Source organism: Sebastes fasciatus, chromosome 3, assembly GCF_043250625.1.
Source record: "Sebastes fasciatus isolate fSebFas1 chromosome 3, fSebFas1.pri, whole genome shotgun sequence".
Classification (NCBI taxonomy): domain Eukaryota; kingdom Metazoa; phylum Chordata; class Actinopteri; order Perciformes; family Sebastidae; genus Sebastes; species Sebastes fasciatus.
Window position 1 is genome coordinate 33,791,983 of NC_133797.1, and position 24,630 is coordinate 33,816,612.

A 24,630-nucleotide genomic window follows, 5' to 3' on the forward strand; every position below is an offset into this window, starting at 1 on the left:
TCTCAGAAATGTCACTTGCAGTTAAAATCGGGTTTCTGTCCGAACGTGGGGCGGCGGCGGTGGCAGGGGTTACGCTGCTTTGATGTAACCTGTGTGAGATTGAGAGCAGGAGGAGAGAAGGGTGTGGGCGACCTGACGGCGACTCGCAACAGAACAACTTCACCTGGATATGACACAAACCCCAGGGGGAGGGCAGGAAATGGTGTCTGGTGGTCACTCTTCCCCTCCATCAGTCATCTTTATTTAGTTTCACCCAGCATCTGGGAAGCCTCACGATGTCTCGCCAAAAGAAATAGAATGTTCTCGGCTAGTTTGACTTAACTTCTGTGACGTCATATGTGACGCTGTCCTAGTACGGCAAGTTCTTCTGCACACAATTCTTAAGATGGTGAAGCAAAAGAGGAACGATGTTTTGTTTCATCTCAGTAAACCTGTGACCATTTAACTATCAATTCTGGTGAACTATGACACAAAAATTTGCGTCATTAACCAATAGTAGGGATGTGCGCGATTGGTCGACTAGTTGATTAAACGTTGCTATCCTCGCTATATGGCAGCAGAAATACTAGTCAGTTAAACGGTTATTATTATTTTATTGATATACACATACAGTATGCTGTCTCTGCTGTTGCTGTGGAGAGCTGCTGCAGGAGGTGAAAAAAACGTTTTTGAAAGGCTAAACGCCAACAAATGTGGATTAAAGCAGAATATTTCATGACACAAAAACATGATTGCTCTTAGACCACAGTCCCTACTGGTGTTTCATCAAATATTTACACCTCACATTGGATTCGTGTGGCGCATTCCACACCGGGCGACCGGATCGTACATTGGGGACATTACATACATACATTGGGATTTCAGCAGCATTGAAAATACGATTTGGTTATTGAAAAATATGATTAATGATGGCACTGGAAAATAGCTATAAATGCTGTGAAATATTGCATTAAATATTTGTTGTGCAATTCTCTATGTATACTGTATTTGTCCCTAACAAATACATATTAAATAAATAAATACAAATAAATAATACTAATACTACTAATAATTTAGTCTGTAGTATCTGTGAAATTAAGTTAGTTTTTTTTGTTCTAAGTTCTGAATGAGTTCAAAGCTGTTTTTATAAATCAGATAAATGCTCAAATTTATGTTTAAAATATTAACAGCTGCTTCTCGACTCAACAACTCTGGGGAAAAACTAAGAAATTGAATTACTTATTAAAGATGAAATATGTATGAAGCTTTTGATTTTTTTCTACAAGTGTGTTACTGTCATTCTGCAACAGCTATTTTACAGTGATTTAAGAAGGGTTCTTGCCTCTTTATAGTTCTATAGTCACTGTAAAGGACCTCTCAACAATATTTTCTTAATTCTTTCATAGTTTTTGTTAGAAGAAGCAGTAGTCGTGGTCGTAGACCGTAGTGGAGCGTCATAGTTTGATGTGCTGGGCTAACCCAAAGGGGTTCGGACAAAGCGTCAGTATGTGACGAGCTGGGATGAGAACGTGTTGTTTATTTATACATAAAACTAATGCTATGTTCACACTACATGGTGATGACATGAAGCTACAAACTGATGTCCAACACTTGTCGCTGCGTAAGGCGCTACAAATCAAAGTTAAGCTGGCCTAAATTTTTTTCAGCGCTCCAATGATGCGGTGAAGCGTCAACCAATCATATGTTTTTGTTCCATTCCATCTAAAAACATGGAAGAAAACCTTTTTCTTGCCGTCAGCCAGTTCCCAGCACTATTTAACAACATAATTACATCAACAAGCGCTTGAGCAACACCTCAACAGCGACTCGGCGACAATGTAGCTGGTCAAGCTTGGCCGTTTTATAGTTTTGGCGCTCGTAGTGTGAACATAGCATAAAGAGGTGGATGAGATATCAGAGCATTGATGGTGACTGACGCGGACACCAGACACCAGATCAAGGACCCGTCAACCTCTCCCTGTCAATGTACCTGTCAGCTGATTCATCTCATTCATAGACGTTGCCCCCCCCACGTGGAGAACATGAGCCAAAAATTGCATGGAGGGCTATCAAACTCACTATTTCTGTCCCTGTCGATAAAAGGGCTTGCTCGCTTTTACCGCATCCACTGACCCGATTTCAAAGTCTATGCAGCTGGCTCCGGGGCCATGGGATTTCTTCTCTCTCTCCCTCCCTCCACAGTCGACCCTCCTCGGGCAGAAAAGCCGACCACTATCGACATTTAAAATGGAATAATGCATACATAATGTCTTGGCACTGGTGTTGCATTGGCAAACCTTGCGTCCCACTACTGTCCATAGGGTAAGATGGATGAGGTTTTAAATGTACTCGCTCTAAATCCCACTCATGGAGGGCCTCAGGCAAAAATGTAGCTGCGCTTCATGTGCTCACTCAATGAACACACTGAAATTCATGCCACTCTCTGAAAACGCGAAGCTTGAGTTTGTTGGTTTGAGCCTTTTTTTTCCGCACCAGACACATCAGGATAGTTTAACCAATCTTGCTCATATTTTGAGAAGTACTGAGGCCTAAGGGGAGAATATAATGCACCAGTTCTGAGTGTGATTCTGACCTTATCATGTAATCTGCCCGGCTCATAGGAAGCAGCAACATTGGGTCAAGAAAAAGCCTCTCTCACTTACAGCATAAGCTATTCCTCCCTCTTTTGCTGGAAGACAAAAGCTGCCAGTTTGGCAACATGTGAGCCAAGGGAGATGACATTAATCTAATCTTTTCTGCGCTTGCTTAACAAAACCACAATGTTTCTCTTATATATCTAATATCTACTGTCACAGTTTATCTCTCGCTGACAGCGAGAAAAACAACGATGATTTGAGAAGTTATTGTGCACAAAGCTATGATTTCACAGTGGGTTAGGTTGCTTCTGTTAGCCGGTAAGGAATGCTGCTGATGTGGTGGCAGTGAGGCGAGAGGGAAACCAAGCGAGTTCAGCGAGGTCCCATTGGAAGGAGGATTAACATTACTGAGCTGCCTTCGTGTGTGTTCACAGTTCTGTGTTACGTAATGTTAGTTGTGTGAAGCTGCTGCACTGGTCCCACTGCTCGTACAGCAGGTGTGCTGCACAAAGAAGGTCTTCTTTGCAAAGGTATACTGCCTAAAATTAGCTTGTACACTGATTTATTCTGTACACGTTTTGTCCACCTCAATTTACATATATGTTAATATTAGGGCTGTCAACGTTAACGCAACAATAACACGTTAATGCAAAATTGTTTTAATGCCATTAATTTCTTTAACGCAATCGATTTTTCAGCAGTTGTAGCAGGCTCATTTTTAAAGCTAGAGCAAAGATACCAGCATCATATTAAACTGGAAAACCTAAGGAATCCATTGGTACCAACCATGTCATACTAGTTTGTTAAGAAAAACTTTAAATAATGCTCCAGACATGATCATCCAGTCCATGTATATCCATTCAGTATTTATTTCTTTGCACTATTTGTATTGTTTACAACTTCCAGTACACTTGACTTGTATCAGACATTTTAGTTTATTTCTTATTTTAATATTGGTCATTGGTGCTTTTTTATATATATTTATATAATATTCATATATACACCTATTTTTTTCACTACTTGGTTACATAACAATCCTGTCTATTCCTCACCTTTATCTGTTCAGCTTTGTTATCCTTGTCCCTAGCTGTTATTTCTATTTCTGTGTAAGTACATTGAGAGTGAACCGGACTAAAATGCCTTGTATTTATGTACTTGGCAAATAAACCTGATTCTGATTCTGAAACACCTACACAGAAAAGCATCTTAAATCAGTATATATAAATATCCATATATGTCCATACTGTCTCAATATCCAGTTAAAATGGATTTCAGTTCCCAGAGGAATGTGTCACTAACACATCTCAAGGAAACATGTGACTGGACTCAGACTCCCGGCTCTTATTTTTTCTGATCTGTGGGAAACTATACATTCAGCTATGCCGTAAAATATATATGATTGCATAAGCCTACCTCACATCATTCAATAATTATAAAGATTTAGGGTAGGGGTAAAGATGCACTATGTCTTCGCCAGAATTAGCAGACAACACATGTTTTGTTTTCCTGACAATCAACACCGTGAGTCGTGAGTAAAATAGTGAAACATAACCATGAATATGTACTTGTTTTAAGGGGAACTCATTACACCTGTTCCTTAAGAACTTCAACACACCTCAAGAGAATAAATCATGACAGGAATAATAATGAGAGCGAAAGAAAAAAGTCACAGCATCGAGAGGCTGTCAAAAATGTGACAAAGAGGCAGGTATGGCACAGGTTGCAAGGATGAAAATGTAGTTACTTTCTACAGTGTAAAGCACTGTTCTCCTCAGGAGGTTATATAAGTTGTTAGCAGACTATTTATTTGACAGGGATGCTGTTGTTAAAGTAAACTTAAGCAATCAGGTCACTGAACAAACTGAAGAAGTGAGAAGTTTAGAAAGTAAAAAAGCAGCCTAGGAAAAAAATACACATATAACACAGAGTGCAGTTTAACAACAGATTAAAGACATACATGCATGTCAAAATGTGTTGGATTTAGTCCGTTGCAGGTGTGTAAAAAAAAAATTCAACTTGGTTAAGTCCATATAAAAATACAGGACTTTACATAAGAAAGTCTATGTGTGGGTGGGGATGAACTGCAGGCTGAAGTGCTTTTCAAGTGCTTTTTGTCAAATGTCTGTGAAATTGACAGGGACAATGTTGACACTGTTAAGTTTCTGTCAGCTCAGCATGACCTGTATAATCCTAGATGTCTTTTTCCCAGGCTCCGGTGACAGACAAAGCAATCAAAGTCACTTTCCTGCCTCCCTCTCCTTTAACTGCTCAACTCAGCCACCACTCCATCTCACCGTCTGCCAGTCCTTCTGCCCTGTCACGAGATTTCAATAATCATCTGACTTGTAAAGGTTCTGTGGAACAATCTATAGTCTTCTTTCTCTCCTTATTCGTCTTACCATTTAAAGGGTTTTCTAAGTGAACCAACATTGGCAAAAGTATTTTTGGCAAAGCACTAAAAGAGACACTTTTTGATGCATTTTATAAAAGAAAAATGTTATTGAGGAGTCATGGTCTTAATTTTCAAGAGGTTTCTGTTGCAAAGTTAACGCAATAATAGCGCGTTAACGCAAAATTGTTTTAACGCCACTCATTTTTTAATGCACTCGATCTTTCAGAGTTGGTAGCATGCTAAGTTAAAAGGCTAGAAGATCCTGTCATCATATGAAACTAGAAAACCTAAGGAATCCATTGGTACCAACCATGTCACACTAGCTTGCCACGAAGGAGGTTTAATAACGCGCATGCACATACACCTAGGCCAACGGAAAAGAGACGAACTGAACGTGCCACACATGTTTTACCGTTTTAGTAACGTTACTACCAGGCGGCGCCTGGGACGGTTAAATATATATTCTTTAAGACAAGACGATAGTAGCATAAACTATTACATTTTATAATTTAATGACTATACCAAAAATCGAAAATCATGAGCCATCCCTAATCTATGTTGGACACAGTTTGGACTGTATGTGGCTTTGAAAGAAACAAGAAAGAAAGGACGAGAGAGAGAGTGTAAGGGAGACAGAGAAAGAAATAGAAAGAGTACACAAGAGAGGAAACATGCATATGGATGGAGAGGTTAGACTAACACTTAACTTTTATTTGGTGATTGTTCAGTGTAATCTAATGTACTTCTATGGTTTATTAATGAAGTGTATGGAACCACACTGGAGACTAAGCCAGTTTAAAGTGTGTAAATGTCTTATGTGCATGTTAGTTTATGTGTGTTTATGTTTTTAAACCAGCTGTTGTGGGAGATGTTTTGAGCATGTAATCTCCAAGTTCCAAGGTTTTCACATTACATCAGCAGTATAAGCATGAGCGCACAGTGCTACATGAATGAAATCAATTTACGGGAAGGAGGACGAGCATTTCATTTTATAAAATCAGACATGTTCCCTCTTGGCGTGAAAAAACAGTGATTTCATTCTTCTCTGCCTCACAGCAGCAGCAGCAGCAGCTGAGGGAAGCCGGCTTTATGATACCATGATTCACAGGCAGCCTAATGAGAGCCGCGGCCGTAAGCTGTTTATGTGGCATAAAGGCTGCCTCTATTAGCGCTGCTGTCAGAGAGGGGACAGTTCAGCTCATAACAGTATTCATTTACTGACGGGATTGGAGGTCGTCAGCTGGCAGCGTAGCGAGGCCCGGAGCGTAGGCAGAACCAGGAACGCTGACGCCAAACTCAAGGCCGACAGGGAGAAACAGGATGATACTGGGCAAATGTAATTAATCACAAGGGGTTTGTCACAGAGGGTGATGATCATATTATGTCTTTGTAATGTGCACACAAACACACTCGTAGAGCTACACATTCAATTACATACTGTACTATACTGTATATGAATGTTTAACAGCCACAGAGCAATGGAAAGGTCCAAGAAATCAAATGTGTGTAACTACTCCTACTACTCCTTCCCTATTGCAATAATCGCTAATGGAGCTTGGCACATGATCAGATACACTAAAGTAATATATAGATTAACATGCTCTAATATAATGTGGTCAATATCCCATATTTTTAGAGTCACTTTTTTCTGAGCTGGTAGAGTCATGTATCTGCCAACAATAATAAGTGAAAGCAAAAATAAAGTTAGTTGCTCCCGTAATCGCCACTCTCTCTCTCATGCTTCACCACTCAATTCCCAAATACATATACACTCTACGCGCTGGCTCTGCTCCAACTGGCTCTGGAGAGGGCCATTGCGTTTTTGCGTTGGTAGAATCATAGACTGTGTATTAAAAGTAGACGTAGCCACCGTGATGTCACCCATTGGTTCAGCACTTTGGCCGTCGCCGACTTGGTTTTTGGCTGTTGCCATATTGTTTTTTTGGAACACGGTGAGGGTGGAGCTAAGTACAATCAAACGCTGAATAAGACATTTTTAGACAACCAAAAAAGTTATAATTAACTTTCATGAACTGAAAACACACTGTGAAAGGGTTAAAGTTGTAAAACGAAAACACGGACAACTCCCAGACCGGACAACGTCGTGGTAGCGACCCGTCTATCACAAGGTAGCCACGCCCTAAAGCAAACCCAGCTTTATGGTCAATTTGACTCTAAATGGGACCATAATTTACTAAATGAACATCATGCTGTATTGAAGAAGCGATTGAGATCATAAACTCATGTTTACAATGTTTACTGAGGTAATAAATCAAGTGAGAAGTAGGGTCATTTTCTCATAGACTTCTATACAAACAGACTTCTTTTTGCAACCAGAGGAGTCGCCCCCTGCTGGCTGTTAGAAAGAATGCAAGTTTGAGGCACTTCAGCATTGGCTTCACTTTTCTGAACTGCAAGTTGCAGCCAGTAAGCATATGATGGAAACAGAGGGAACAAAATACAAGAACAGGACAAAAAAAGACTTCTATCTTCCGTTATGTATTGTGGTTGTATTAATGTGTATTTGTTTCCGTTTATTCCGTCAAGTGCACTTCAGTCCAATCCAATAAATTTACACACCAAAGACAAATTTGACTGGCTTTTGGTGCTTGGCAACTCTGATAAAAAAAACATCAGCTCAGTCATGATGTGTCTGCCCTTCATTCCCAGCTCCTTTCCAAGTGCAAGGTTGCGAGGTGATCGTCCCACATCAGACACAAAAACACATAGAGAGAGAGCGAGAGAGAGACAGGTTACAGACGCCTGCCACTTCAACAGCTTCTCTTTTAACATCTCACAGGAAAAGAGTCACTGCACACAAAGGATCATTTCAGACCAAGGCTCAATCCGTTTCAACTAAACTGCAGGTGGAGGAATCACAATGGCACACAGAGTGCTGCAACGATGACTCTTCACAGAACCAGCTCCACTTGGGAGCTCCATTCTGGGATCTGTGGGGGTTTACTGGTATTGAAAAGACAAAATTCTCCTGTCTTGTTAATAGGAGTGAAGTGATTTCTTTGACTAGAATAAAACAGACAATGTAATGCTGTTGTCATCATTTCACAGGAGGATGGCCATAGAGTGGATCAATGATGGCATCTGCCATAGTGAGCTTTAGATAATAAGGTTGGCATCATTTTGAAGCACATCACACGACTGTGTCCCAAACTGATGCACTGCTCCAATTAAATAATGGTGTCATTGTTACATGCAACATGAATCTGCATCTGAACTTGGATCAAATGTGACGGGTTTTCATGAAACGTGAATGGGCCAGACGGAGCAGCAGATTTCTGTTTTTGCTGCCTGTGAAATCATTTGTGCAATAAAGAAAAAGACGGACATCAAACTGAATCTGGAGAAGAGACTGGATGGGAAGATTCAACCAAGAAGAATATCAAACATGTTCCTCTTCTTATTGGCTACAGCTCATCGTAGATCTTAGAAATCACATTTATATATCTCACAGAGAAAACCAAGCCGTGTTGGAGGTGACTGGGATGTCTGGGACGGCTCAAGGATTCGGTCAAATTGTGTCTGTGACCTGCTTACATTTAATGAGCAGCGGGAATGACAGTCAGCACTGACTCGGCTCGGACAGGGGGGCAGGGTGCCTCTGTTCTCACAAACTTGTGTGGGGCAGCAAAATCTTTGCTCATTAAGCTTTGTTTATGCTCGCAAGAGGCACCGTAGCATGGACCTCCATGCACAACGTGCACGCACAAAGACATTCATACTCAACGCATTGTTCTTTGCAGTATTGTCCGAAAGGCCAGAGGGCATACAAACAAAAGATTCTGTGAAGTGACCGGCAAAACACCATAAATCAAACTCCTCAAAGCCGAGGAGGACTTGTAATTAACTGTAAATTAATGTCATATTTATGGACATAATTTATCACCTTTACACACTCCTTGCAAAGAAAAAATTCAAGCATTGAATGTATTATAATGAAACAAAGGTTGAAAGGTTTAATATCCGGTAAACAATTTTATTCGGCTGGCAAAATAGAGACCTCCTGCTTTTAAAGCATTTAAAATCAAATTGGCCGTCTTTCTATTTCACTATTTTACTTCTTAATTTAAGTTATTTGCTTTTATCTTATTGTGGCAGTTAGGTCCGAAAAGTTTGTCGTGAACAACAAATTCTTGTTGAAATTGGCAGGAGGCAAGCTAGTTCATGTTGGCAGCATCGGAGCAGCTAACGTACGGAGCCACCAATTACATTATGGTGCGTTCAGGCTCTATTCAGTAAAGATGAGTGTTGGACTAAGGTAAATTACAACGACAAATTTGCCGTCTTTCTATTCATTATTTTACTTCTTAATTTAAATTATTTGCTTTTATCTTATTGTGGCAGTCATGTCCGAAAAGTCCACGGCGGGCGTCTAGTCACAAAAATTCAGAGGTGCGAAGCCTTCAAGCTTTACGCACAATATGTGATGATGTAATCCTTGGCGTGTATAAACCAGCTTTAGGGGACAGCCAACATAAGTAGGAAGTTGGATGTTGTTAGCAGACAAGGAACATGCTTTTTTTACCTTCCGAAATTAAGCTGAAAAACACTAACAAGAGAGTGTTACGATGGTCATCTTGAAGCCAACACCTCAGCTGAGAAGTTTTAGTACTGCTGATGACTATAGGTGGGTTATTACTTTGGTAACACTGCGGTTTATGACTCCACTATTACACATAATGCAATGCAGTTATCTCATTTAATTAAAAACTATAATTTATTCACCTAGTCCTTCTGGTGGGCTCATAAATTAATTAAAGTTTGTCAAGTCGTCAAGAAAATTAGCTCCGGAAAAAAAAAGACCTGTGCACGAGGTCAGTGATACAAAGACGCAGGAGCTGTGTGTGTGTTTGTGAGACATAGGAAGAATAATACATGTGATCTGGACTCAAGCAACTACAACCCCTAACATGAAGATTAGGTCAGGTTTCATTAGAAAATGGTATTGAAATATCAAAACAAGCTAGCAACAGCTGCAGTACTTGCATTGTAAGTAACACATTTCACATATAGCATTTCCAGCCATGTCGAGGCAACGGCGGCTGCTGGTTGATGATGTGGACTCACCTTGGCGTTGGCTTTGGTCTTGCTACTGCTGCTGCTGCTGTTAGTGTTGTTGTTGGGGTTGTGATTATTATCTTCATGAACTCTGTCCAAAAGCCAGAGGAGGAACTCGAGGGCATCATGCTGAGAGTTTCCCCGAAACTGAGAGCTGTACTTGGCCACGATGCTCTGAGGAGAGGAGAAACATCATCATTAATATTTTGGGGCGATTTTAAGTCATTAAATACTGACATCTTTCCTGACAAAATGAGGCCACGATCACATGGAACACAGGAACTCATCATTTGTAAGTTAGAGCTTGTTCTGCTTGGAGCACTCGGGAGAGAGAGACGGAAAAAAAGCAAGGACATTTCTCTCTCTTATCATCACTTAATGCAGACTCATTTAAGAACATCTGCCAGGCTATGATAAGATCATGTAATAAAGTCATTCACAATTCTCTTTGGACGTTGCACTCTGGAAAAATGGGAACTTTTTGAAAAGGCAGAAAAGAGCACACTTCATTACTGTACATGCATCACACTTTGGAAGATGCATGCAGAAAATCAAGCCATCCCCCATAAAAACAATATTCACTGCATTTTCAGATAGGGCTGCAACTAACCATTATTTTCTCGGTTAATCGATTTTAAACTTCCCATCATGTATGACAAATAAAAGCATCAAATCCTCCAGCAAATGTTTGGCATATTTGCTTGAATTTAAAGCAAAAAAGACTAAAGCAATTATCTGATTTTACCCATCTTATACATTAAATTATCTGGCAAATTTACAGTTGCATACTTGTGTTTTTACGGTTTTATTTCTACAAATCAACAAAGCTGAACCACTTGTTTCGAGAGGTATGTTGTGTTTACCTTTGTGTGTGCAAGTGTGTATTCAAAGAAAGAGTGAAAGAAACCACAATGTCATTACTAAAGTCAATTATATAATTACACAGAACCAGCACTTCAATTTCAAACGATATTGCAACTCTTTCACAATGAAAAGCTGCGAGGTAGAGTTTCACTTGTTGTGAGAGTATCCGGGACGACATCCTGAAACACATCACTAAAATTGACATCCAGCACAAACTCTTAGTAGTGGTGTAACAGATTGTAGTTGAGTCACAGTTCGGCACACATGTGAACCGCGGATTATATAGTTTAACCATCAAAGTGTGAAATAAAGTTTTACCGCCGATCGTTATCAGACGATATAGTAAAAATATGCGACCAGGAGTTCGGCATTAATGCTTTCTAGTCGCCGATCCCTGAAAATGCTGCATTGTGAACATCAAATCTGTGTTGAAATCAGCAGTAGGAGGCAAGCTAGTTCACGTTGGCAGCATCGGAGCAGCTAACGTAAGGAGGCTCCACTGAGTTACATTATGGTGTGTTCAGGCTCTATTCAGTAAAGATGAGTGTTGGGCTAAGGTAAATTACAACGTTATCATGATGTGTTGAAATGTAATCTTATAAAATATAGCTTTTGGCGAGAAACTTGAACTACAGTTGTTTGATGGAGATGTTTTCACAGCAATATATATTATATATTAGAGAGAATTATGACCTGTTTAACTTCCTAACACTAGCTCTAAGCAGGTTATAATACATCATTATAACTACTAACGCCAAATGTGAATAAAAATACAATCTTTAATTTATTAATCATTTGAATTTTGTGTTTTTTATGTAAATAACCACTATAGAGGACTATAACAAAGTAAAAGGATAACATTTAAATTGCTCATCGACGATTGTCAATCTGTATCTACGGCTTTTAGAGCATCTCTAAAAGTTATATTTGCTCCCTTTTTTACTTCTGATCCAATCCGATCCGATATGTGACTCAAAACCGTGATCCGATCCGAACCGTGAGGTTTGTGATCCGTGAAACTACTTCATTCTATTTTTTTCCCCCAAGATTTTAAGATTGTGTTTGTTTAAATGATGTACTCTGATTGCTATTTTTGGCAGCATAACAGCATCAGTGTAAACAAAATCACACACGTCAATCCTTACGAGCCATTTGTGGTGCCCAATGATATTTTAAGAAGTTGTTCTCTAAACATATTCATAGACTGCATACCAAACGATGAGTCACGCAGAGGACATCCGAAACCCTGACAGGTGTTACTCGAAAAAAAACAGCAGACTGTCTAATTCAATTACGAGGAAGGAGTTGTGACTTTATGAGTCAGACGGAGAAAACTAACAACAGCATTAACACTACACTGGGTGGCTACTTCTCTCCGTCGCTCTCCTTCCCTGTGTGTGACTGACAGGATCCATTCTCAGCTCCACACCTCATTAAAAATCACCACATTCTACCTGCAGTATCGCAGTATCTAAATATAAACACGGGATGGAGGGCCCCCCTCTACCTGACGGAGACAGCCCGCTAATGAGCTTCATCCCTACGAGGAAGCTCTGACAGGGGATGGAGGGATGAGGGACAGATGGAGAGAGGGAGCGGTGGAGTGAGGGAGGGACGCTGGCGGAGTTTCAACAGACCTGCGAGTGTTTTTCTGTCTCACAAAGAAAGGACGGCGCTGTTGTGGCCGGCCCGGAGATGAAAAGTGGGAAAACGGAGGTAGCGCGGCTACCGATAAAATAAGAGGGGCGAAAATACTAAGGCAATGACAGTTACCAAGGTTACGGTGAGTCAGAAAACCTGATGACATCAAGAGGTTATGACTTCATTAAGATGAGGGGATGACCCCTCCACTGGCCGTGACTGTGTCTGTACATGTGTGTGTGTGTGTGTGTGTCAAAGCTGGGGATGATAATTTTGCTCATCTTTTTGATATCTGTTTACAGCGTTGTCTCTCGGAGCGTCTCTGGCGACATGTGCCACACAGCCTCAAAGGCACTTAAAAAGATTTGGCAAAGTGGCAACGTTGTATTCCCAAGCATCACGTCTTATTTAATTGAATTCTTGTAAAGGGAGAAATGAAAGGAAGAGGAAAATAAGAGTAATGCGATGGCGAAGAAGTGTGGAGAGAGACAAAGAAACAAAATTGCAGGTTAGTGGAAATGGCGAGTTCCTTCTGTAAACACTAGCAGTGTTCAAAGCTGACCTGAGCACAGCTCTGGCGGGATCTGGAGTGTTTGTTTAGCAAACACTTCAGAGCTAGTCAAAGAGAGGATAAAGGTGGGCGTTAAGGGTCAACTTGAGGGAGTTTTTTTGTAAGAGCTATTGATCAGTCTAGACCAAGGATCCGATTCTCAGCCCACACCTGATTGAGCCTGACCCGATGTGGTGGACTCAGACTGCATTTCTCTTAATTCACTTTGGCTTTGTTTCATTTATTGATTTCATTCAGTTTTGTTTTTTTGGCTGGACCGCAGAGGGGCAGCCCTCCAAAAGCAAATCTCTGTCACTGAGTGAGTGAGTGATGAAGTTACACGATTGGAGTGTTGAAGTTTCCTCTTTGGCCGATGCTCTTTCAAAATGAAAAAGCAGGAACGGTACTTTATGCACATGAGCCTGTCCAGCGCAACACGTCCGGCTCAAGAAACTTGGACCAAGCTGTCAAACTAGGTGATCTTAACGTAAAATGTTTTCAGAAGTAGATTTTGGTGGATTGTTTAGACGGAATAACAAATAATAAAGTTTACGAGCAGGCCGTCATGTTGTTTCCTGTTTGAAACGGTAAGCATAAAACCAGGAACCAATCAGGTGCATTCCACGAGCGGGTACGTCTCCATTTGAATGGCCAGTTGAGTGGAGCAGCATGTCTCCTAGTATCCTCACTGGACCTGCTGGACATGTACCGCTGGATTTAACATTAAAGACGTGACCACTGACGACTATTTGTAAAACAATTTAGCCACAAATTCACAGACTGACTAGACACGGTCCAGCCATATACTCGGTTTTGACTGAGTCTTGTTTTGTTAGGTCAGATCATGTGGAACAAAACTGTTAAGTCTACTTTTCCATAATTTAGGACTATTTACTTTTTTTTCCCACATTGGATAATGAGTACTTTATATAGTAGTATATTTTGCATTTGACAGAATTCTTCACAAAATGTTCCAGTTTTGGGAATTTAAGATTTCTGTTGATACCAAACTCCCACCTGTAATTATTGAAATGAAACTCCACTCCAGCAAAAGGCCAAATAATAAATAAAGTTTTGGGGGGCTTCCATTGGTTTCAGGTCACATTAAAACAGAACCCTATTTTGGGGGATAATCAAAAGTCTAGTCCAGACCAAACCCCGGTACAAATGAGCATAGGAGTAGCCTACGGCGTCTAATTTGTGGTGCTGCCTACTTCTTTTTATTTGATTTTCTGTCTTAGCAAAACAAACAAAACCATCAGCTTTTTCTACAAACAAAGAAGAAGAAAGCATTACAAGAAAGATAACAGACTGACAAAAGACAGCCATAAACCACATGCGGCCTCCACAGCAGGGGTCGCGACCTCCCAGCGGTCAGCTCAGATAGGGCTGCACTCTGGCAACATCCCCGGCTTCCACTCACCCAGATGTCTACTTTAGTGTCCCGTCCTGCTACCCGTGCTTCACCTCACACCATTACCCCCCCTCACGCCCTCCCCACATCCATCTTCCTACTCTGTAAACAATGACGGATCAGAGTGCTGGCAGGCCGGGAATGTACTCTAAACATACATCAAGCAAATGTCCCTCTTCTCTCTTTCCCTAAAAAGAAAACCCATTTACACCCCCGCACCTCATCGTGGTCCATCCTGCCAAACAGGACCTGGATGGATTTTCTCTGTGACAGACGGAGAATGATACTGACAAATTATGATGGGGCATAACCTTAAGAGGAACTGCACATACTTCTTTTACCCACACACACTAACCATCACCCCCACAGGTGTAGCTGGAATGAGGCTGGATAGAATCTGTCATTACTGGCTGCTCCATTTGCTGTTTCATTTTTCAGCGGGCTGGTGTTGCCGGCTCACCTCTGGACGCAGGACAGTCATCACTTATAGTCTCCACTTCTCTCTCCCCCCATGCTGTGTTTCATCCATCCTTTTTCTGCCTCACACACACACACAAACTCTCCTCTCTTTCTATTACCTCTCTTTTTCTTTCCTCTCTCATTCCCTCCACTAATCAGTTCCAGCTGAGCTCCGGCCAACACACACAGATGAGCCTCTTTTAGCAGCGTAGCACCTGTCCTTCCCTGCCTCCTCCTCCTCCAAAATCTAAACTACCTGCCTGCTTACTTCCCGTGCCATCCTAGGCCACACTGGATTCACCTCCAGAACAATAATAGAGAACAGGCAGGTATGTTTTGACGACAAATCTAAACGCCACATCTCGCAATCAGACCTACATTCCCTCCGCCGCGCCGAGAAGCTCGGGAATCCTTCGATAAAGGTGCCAGCGAGTCAAGACCGAACAAAGCCTGCGTGTCTGCAGATGTCCCCGGCGTGGGATTTACAGGCGATCAGTAAGAAATAAGACGGGATGAGATGCGATGGAAATAATCGCCTGTGAATGGTTTACAGCCCGGGGAAGGCTCCCTGGGCTCTGCTGAGACTGAGAAATTGATACTCGGCGGATTCACAGCTGAGGCTGTAAATACGCTGTGTGCACAACTGAGAGACTAGGAAGGGGAAGCTGTATCTGTCACACTATAAAGAGCGCTGTGAACATATATGCCATTTCCATATGCTTCCACCATCACCGAGATAAAGTAGGAAAGCCATCCCAGACTCCATGATTCGGTGATCACAGTATCACATCCTATAATACTAAAGATTGATTTATTCCCACGGCTTCCTACACCGTGTCGTTCAGGCTTGGTACATAAATCATGGGAGGGATAATAAAGCTGGCGTAAAATGTTCTCACATTGTAGTGCTTACACAGATACATTTTTTCCTTGTGTTTCTTTATTGCCTTTTGTCACAGCGGCGTGTAGGTATAATGGAGTGCGGCTCACTGAATCGTGGGAATGCATGCTGCTTCCAAACAGCATATGGTGGCTCTGTTACAGTACTTGTAAGTGGTCTAGCTCATGTTTTATAAGTGTGAGATGAAGTGGTTGAAGGATTACCACTTCTTTCAGCAGCTGAGATCCCACTGTATGTCTGTGGCCAAATATAAACCACCGATTATTATATCTATTGTGTGCTTAAAAACAGAAAATCTTCTCGCCACACGCTGCTAAAGTCTCCAAAACAGTCCCCCATCCCCTCCCCCATCTGCTTCGCTGAAAACTGCCACAATCAAAACTGAGATGAGAGGCGGTCCTGCTGTGCACATTCAGCACAGAGTCCAGGTGGTGCATATCCCCACAGCGATTTGTGTGTTTCTACAAACTCTGTATACATCCTCAGCACTGAGAGTGAGAATGAGAGTGGTCCTTGAAGGAGAGCAGAGACAAGAAAAGACAAACAAAGCATCGGTCTCGCTGCCCTGCCTCACTGTCACACACTGCCTGCACTCCCAGAACAAACAAGACTACTTAAAAACACCAGGCTTCATCTTCCCGCCTGAGCTCCTCTGGCCTCACGGTGCTGCATCCTGTCAAGCGTTAAAAAAAAAAAGAAAGCTGAATCCGGGCTCGTACGCTACAACTTCTGAAAGTAGTTACTGTGTTGTTACGTCCTTTAGGTCACGAGTTGTAACGCGGTAAGAAGAATGAGCTCACTCTGTCATCAAGTTAAATTGATGTAGACAACTTTTGGAGCGACCAATAAAAGGACGCTTCATCCCTCCACATTTCATCAATGTCAAGTGTGTAGTGAAGCAGTTATGGCAGAGTTGGACATTTTGACCTTTAAATGCAGCACTTCCATTAGGCTGATCACTGTCATTTATAAGCATAGCTGCATTTGGTAGCACACTTCATATCTGTCAGTCAAAGTGTAGGACTTTTAGGAATCTACTGAGTTTGTGGAGGTTTGAAACTTCTAACAATGACTCCCATTAGAACCTTCTTTTTTCTCATCATTTATACTGTCCAGTGAGGAATAAATTCTTCTGAACCTAAAACACTCACTTGCTAAAACAGTCAAGTGAATCAGAATCACACAATTAAAATTCTTTACACCCTGAAATGTACTGTGATTTTGGTACAAAGACTGTCATTACACAGTAGATAAAAGGGCTGGGACGATACACCTATCTCTCGATTCGATACTATCACGGTACTTGGGTGCCGATTCGATATATATTGCGATTTTACAAGAATTGCGATTTGATATTACAATTTATTGCATTTTTTGTTAACTTTTTTAACACTAGACCATGGGAAAAAGTTGAATCATACACTTCTAGGGACTTTTATTTTGGAAAATCTCTAAACTAATACAGTAAAAATGTTTGATATACAGCATGTATGTAGTCAGAGATATCCTGAAGTCATATCTATGAGTTATTTCCAGACATATACAATTTTTTCCAGCAACCCGAAAATCAAAGAATAAACACATTTCCCTCACAAATTAGTGGTATTTCCTTTTTAATTTATAAGGGACATGTAATGTTTTATACTTCTGGTGAATATAATCCAATCAATCTTATTTCCATATATGTATTTTGTATATACAGTTCCCTTTGTTAACACCTTATTTTGAAAATCAGATGTAGTCACACGTGTATACTTCCGCTAGCTCTCCCGTCAGCTTCGTTCTCTTTATACATCAATGATCAGCTCCATCGGGGCCGTTTGAATGCATTTAACATAAATATCAGTATATGGGTGCTCTAGAGTTGTAGCGTCGGTTGATTTGACCACGGAGATGCGAGTGACGGCCGGCTTGACCGAACGTTACCACAATACGATAACATTTCTTGTCCAGACAGAGTTAGTATGCAGCTTTGGCCATGCCTAGCTCTGCTTTTCCTTCAATGTGTGAAACCCAAAGTGTTTCCATTACTTTACTGGATGTGTAGTGTTTACCACTTTGGATTTAAAATGTGAGGGTGCAGATAAACTAAACATGAATCTGAATCATAACAGACACACATACTGCATTTGGTTTGTCAAAGGCCAAGAAAGCAAAACAAAACTTATTTTCAAGCTCCAAGTCAAACTTTTGGAGAAGATGCACCCAACATTTAAATGTTGCCTCCCTGCTGTGAAGCCTGAGGTCATTCTGCTATCTTCAGTACTGAAAGGCTTGTGACTCCTACTCACTTCTAATACGGATCCCAAAACAAAGAAGTTGGAAAAAGTACTGCAAAAGTTTCTTTTTCCACTTTCACTCGCAGGCCAGTGCCTCTCTTTAAGTGTGGAGAGATTTGGTAATAACCATCAGCTGTCAAAGTTGTCTGTCCCTTTTTCCTATTACAGCCCGGGGGGGTCTTATGAGGATCACAGGAGGGACGATATAGTTTTGTTTACCAGCGATGTCTCTCCCTCCCACTATTTCTGTCTCTCTCTCCCTCTGAGTGCACACAATTGGAGGCGTCTCAGCAGGGGGGCATTCCTCCTTTTCCAGGCTGAATGCACTTGCCACAGTAAACATCCTCTCGCCTGCTTCACCCTGGGATGAGCAGACAGACACAAATCACTGTGTCGATTCGACGGGGCGAGGAGGGAAAACAAAAAAGGGGAGTGAAGGACATGGATTATTTTTTTTTATTACAGCCCTCTCTGTATTTTTAACTCATTTTGCTACAAAGGGCTTAAATGACACACACCAGGGATGTCCTAAATACCTTCTTTTTTTTTTGGAAAAATATTGAGAAATATTTGAAGGTATTCGAAGCTTCGCAGCGCAATGCAGCAGGCTGACATGTTCTACTGTCTGTCTCCATCTCCCGCGTTTCAGTGCCCGGGACAGCGCCGCTGCCGCACTACGGTACACACACGCACCTCTACACACAATAAACAGCGACATCCATCTGAGAATAATTAATAGTAATTAATGTTGAATATGAAATGTAGGATTATTCCCTATTTCATGGTCTATTTTGGGATTTATATTATTATAACATATATATATATGTGTTATTACCATATATATATATATATATAGACATATATAGACATATATATATACATATATATTATATATTATATTATAATATATATATATATATATATATATATATATATAATATATATATATATATATTATAATGATATTATTCTCCAGGCATGGAAATTGATATTTTCATATTCAATTACTTTTCCAGGTTTTTCATGACCGTACAAACCCTAACACATTCTGAGATAATTTGATCATCTGTAAAGTAAGAGACAACATACTGCCAAGGTTTGGACCAGAGTTAAACATGATATCATAAAGCCAACCTATACGTTTTTATATTTGGTACTGTGTGCAAAACTAGTGTCCTGCATCAAGAGGAATTAATCTCATCATGTGGCACACATGTGGTTGAATCCAGCAGTTACTTGAAAAGAGGTAATTCTATTAAATATAAATCCTGATTTCTACATTTAAGGCCTTTTAATCCATACCTAAATGCCCTTTAAGACCTTGTGTTACTTCATGTTTTTCATGTTAACTCTTTATCAGCCTATATTAATAGTTTACAGTGGCTCACGTTGGTGAAGCTGCCCGTGACAAGAGTTTAAAATCTGCCCTTTAGATCATACATGCATGCTGGTGCTCAGCATTAATGATCCATATAACATCATGACTCCTAGAATTTTTCAGATCAAAACAGCATCTTCTACTTTGTTAATCACTACCTTTCCCTAAGAGCTTAGGAAAACACTGCTCTCTCTCTCTCTTATACATGTTATTAATGTTTTACTAAGTCGTGGTGGTGGATGAGGAACAAAGCTACATCCAAAGTCACTGCCATGTACATCAAACTTTTCCATTATAAATTAAATCCCTCTCATACGGTCTCTCCTGTGTTTTTGTGTTGCACACCCACTCCCCTACAACTTCCCCCAGGCTGTCTGTTGATGCAACGGAGCAGTTACCACTCAGTAAGCCTATACTGGTTGACTGTCATCCAGTGAGCCCAGAGGGAACCCTGCAGCCCTGGCTCACAACAGCCGTGAGTGACTGCGACAGCAAGGAAGCCTTCTGTCTGTGTACGTGCGTGACCACTTGTTGATCTTATATCCGTTTTAATATCCTTACATTTTGTCAGAAAATGTCGCAACTCCTATCACATGCCACTCTTATCGTGCATTTTACAGTTTGTGTAAATAAGACAGGAATGCTCGACTCCCCTGCGCTCCACATGACAGCTGAGGAATGCAGACAAGCCATCTGAAGTGCTGGATTGTAGGGCAGGTGAGTCAGGTGGGGACACTGCAGCCTGTGTGTAATCAGTAACCACATTGCACACACAAAACTACCACTCGTTCGACAAACAATAATAAAATGTTGAAACCGGGAGGCAAAGTGGTGTTTTTATTGTAGGGATGCACCGATACCGGATCGGATGTCGGGCCGATACTGATTCTAATAGCTGGATCGGGTATCGGTGACAATGGGGCTGATCTATTCAATTCAGTTCTATGTTTTTATACTACAGTATAGACTGGTATCTTAATTCCTGTTTCAGTTTTGACCAATTTATTGCTGCATTAAAAAATAATTCTTGTTAATTTTGAAGATTTTTTTACCAAGTTACTGGTGTACGACATATTATTTTATAGTAAATAATTCAGTAAAATGATATCTATATTTATTTGTCACATTTAGTTTTACAAAGTTAGGAAAGCGATGTTTAAGTCACGATGTTGCCTTACACATAAAACAATGATACCAGTCACTTCCTCACAGTGAGGCATACAGCTTATTAATGAAAAACACTGGTATCAGATCGGTACTCGGTATCGGCCAACACCCAAAGCCCAGGTATCGCTATCGGTATTGGGACTGAAAAAGTTGGATCATTGCATCACTATTTTACTGTTACTGCTTCACATGGAAACACCTGAAACACTCACACACAACCTGTGCGTCTTTATTCCCAGAAACGGGACACACACTGTTGCCCTTCAAACCACATTCAATCAAGTGCTCACCTGACATGTTCATTCAAATATTAGCTTTACCAATATAGACTGTGAAAGCTGGCAATACCTCTTACAAATCCCACAAAATCCTCTTGACATATGCCTGCTGTGCTGTTAGGCTGGCTGCTGAGTAGTAGCCAGGAGCACAGGATGCACAAAAGCTCTTATGACGGTGTTTTGAGGCAAATGTTTGGCGAGTAACTGGGGAGATTCCATGGGAAGAATGTGTATAAGTAATCTAACCTGAAGATAATGACATCTCTTTATTGCATGAGTGGCTCACAGGGGGGCCTCATGGGGCACACATTTCCTGTTGAACCCCCACTGACCCCCTCTTTCTCCCTCTCTCTGTGTGCAATGTGTGTGTGTCTTCTCCGAGTACCCATTGAGTGCAGAACACACAGCAACTCATGGCAGCTTAATTATATTTTGCCCAGAGACCTCCTCTATGTGCTAGATCTGGTCGCAGGTTTGCTGCGTGTCAATTAGTTTGTAATTTGACTTAAAAGGCCCTGTGATATTGGGTTTTATTGTGCTGTAGTAGAGCACATTCCCAGACAAATGTGCAGTTAATAAAATAATCACAAACCAATTGACCCACGGTTTAACTTGGGGGGGTTCGAGGCCCCTCGGGGTCATGGGGCCCTTGCATGCTTTGATCAGGTAGAAATGCTTTTAATCCACTTGGCTGAATAAACTGGAAAAAGTTCCCAAGAAAATAATATTGGAAATTTGTTAGAAAGACAAAATAAGCATCTCTCTATATAAAGTCATTGTAGTAATTTCCACATGCTTTTATCCACTTGGCTGAATAAACTGGAAAATGTCCAAGTAAAAACATTTACCAAAACATAACGTGTATTTGTGTAAATATAAGTTACCAAGAAAATAATATTGGAAATTTGTTAGAAAGACAAAATGAGCATCGCTCTCTATAAAGTAGTAATTTCTACAATATTAATACACTGAGTGTGAAAACATTTATCTGTGCAATATATCCTTGATGCAATATACACCTCAAGTGCAACTTTGTTGACATTTTATTTATTACATCTACTCTACCTATTTTACAAGTTCAATTACCTATGTTTACATTACATCTATTTTTATATTTTATACTTCTAGTGTAACACTTCTGTTTATATGTATTTATTAAATCCACTTTAACTATTTTATTTACTTTATAACTATGTGTGTTTTACCTGTTATATGTTTTATCTGCCTCGTCTTGTCAAGTATTTGTTTTTAAAGCACTGACCAGAAGTGGCAACTGTGAATCTCGTTGTATTTAATACAATAATGACAATAAAGCTTTCTATTCTATTCTACAATGGCATGTCTGGAAGGAAAGAACCATCACTTTCAACTACTTTCCACTGAAGTAAATAGACATTAAGACACACAAATAAACAAAAACAACACAACAAACCAGTGGTAGTGATAGATAGTGGCATCATATGAAACTAGAAAACTTAAAAGGACTCCATTATACCAATCATGTCATGTTAGCGTGTCAGGAAGGAGGCTAAACAACACTCTAAAGTTGGGCTAAACTTTGGTGGGGGAAAAACTGGCATGGCCATTTGTCAAGGTGTCCCTTTGACCTCTGACCTCAAGATATGTGACTGAAAATGTGTTCTATGGGAACCCACGAGTCTCCTCTTTACAGACATGCCCACTTGATAATAATCCTATGCAGTATAGGGGAAAACATGCAGTTTTTTAAATACATTATACATGGGAACTTGGGATCCTAGCACCATTTTTGCATCTTAACAATACAATAGGTGTTTCATTTTGGCCCGTGGCCCTCCATTGAGTTCCAGTTTTGGCCCTCCAAGGGAAAAGTTTGGGCACTCTTGACTTAAGACATACAAGTAAACAAACACAACACAACAAACCAGTGGCAACCTCCTAGTGGAGCACCCAGTGGCCTCTCTGTGTCCTCACCTTGAACTCCACAGACAGCTGTGGAGTGTACTCCAGCGTCCACAGCCCTCGGACCAGAGACGCCAGCTGCTCGGTCACCTCTCCTCTGTTGCTCTGCTGGTCCTCCTCACCTCCTCTCACCTCTCCGTTCATCACCAGCCTCCTCCTGCTGCTGCTGCACAGGTCCGACTTGTACTGCTCCAAACCGAGGTACTCAGCCAGCAGGTCTGTGTTGCTGAGGCACTGAACCACGGCGTTCATGAAACAGGTGTTTCCGTGGTTCTTCAGTCCCAGCACTCCGGGCGTCTTGTCTCCGTAGCACCACGACAGCCTGTCTTTCACCGAGCCACCTCCACTGTGAGAAAAAGACACCGTGGAGCTCTTCTTCACGGCCACCTGCTCGTCTTTGAACCCCCCCTTTGAAGCGCTTTGCGCGAATCCGCCGTCGTCGTCCTCCGCGTCCGTCTGCGGCTCCTCCGCGTCGCCAAAGTGCGCCAAAGTGCCCAAAGTTTTCAGGATCCTTCCCATGAAATTCCCAAAAGAGCGCAGCGATTTCCTCCTCATGAACCTCCCGGTTTTGTATTTCTTCTTCTCTTTGCGCTTCGTCGGTTTTTTGGCTTTCATGGCATTTCTTACCTTATTGTTTTCCTTGCTGCGGGTATCCATGGCTCTATATAACGTTTTAACAAGAGAGGAAATGAAACCGGCTGTGTGGAGTCGCACCTGTCTGCCAGGCTGTCTACCTCCTTCTCCTCTTCCTCCTCCTTTTCTCTCCACAAACCTTCACCACTCGGTGCCAATAATAAGGCACATTGTTGCTGATATTATTCCCTTGACATCCTGGTAATTCCCAGTACGATGTGGTCACCAGTCCGCGCGTTTTGCTGAGAGACGCTCTCTCCAGGAACTCTACTGTACTAGAGATGAGACGCTTCTCCTCTCTCTCCACACACACACACACACACAGCAGGTTCAATTACACTTCCTCATCGATGGCTCTGAGCTCTGGATCTCACGCTATTCCCTCTGTCCTCCTGTCCTCCCTCCTCTCCTGTCAATTGACAAGTTTCTATTTGGAGGATCCTGTCTAATGCCCGCCCCCTCAGACTGTGAATTTAATTTACCTGGATCACAATAGAAAGGTCCATGAGTGATTCTATAATTAGGGGTACATGTCATGTCCATTGGCTGTATTTACCAATTTTACTAAATATTCACTTCAAGCAATAGTCAATTTTATATCAGGGCACATTTATCTTTCATTTAATACAAAAAAAGTCAACAGGTCCCATCGTTTATTTTGCAGAAAATGCATATTCTATACTGGAATTTGCTGTTTAGGATACAATGAGCAGCAGCAAAGTCCTTTTCACACACACAGTCTCACACACTGTTGCTGGACTGGCAAAGGAGCACAAACATGTCTTACTTGTTACACAAGGAACAAGGAAGTTGTTGTGTCATTAATAGGTGTCAAGCACTGTAGCCTTAAACTGCCCCCTGTAGGACCAATTACAACATCACCTGATTTAACATCTTCAGAGGGTGATCCTACAATAGGTGCATGAATCTGTAAACTTCAACCTGACTCTATTTCCAACCTCAAGCCTAAAACGAAGACAAATCAGCTACTGAGAGCCTTTTAGTGGTGCATTATCATCAGAGGATGGACTCATTAAATACAGTAAAACTTCTTATTGACCACCTATAAAGTAGTTCCCAA

General features: G+C 41.2%; 1 protein-coding gene across 1 annotated transcript in view; it reads right to left on the reverse strand.

The window, feature by feature from the left end:
* usp43a (ubiquitin specific peptidase 43a) overlaps nt 1-23,935 on the reverse strand; it is a 130,876-nt gene extending 106,941 nt beyond the window's left edge. Inside the window, exons 1-2 of the mRNA XM_074630513.1 lie at nt 22,929-23,935; nt 10,054-10,218 (exon numbers count right to left, since the gene is read on the reverse strand). Coding sequence (XP_074486614.1) covers nt 10,054-10,218; nt 22,929-23,573 — 810 coding nt within the window. The 5' untranslated portion in view covers nt 23,574-23,935. The remainder of the gene's footprint in view (nt 1-10,053; nt 10,219-22,928) is intronic.
* Between the last annotated feature and the right edge of the window lie 695 nt (nt 23,936-24,630).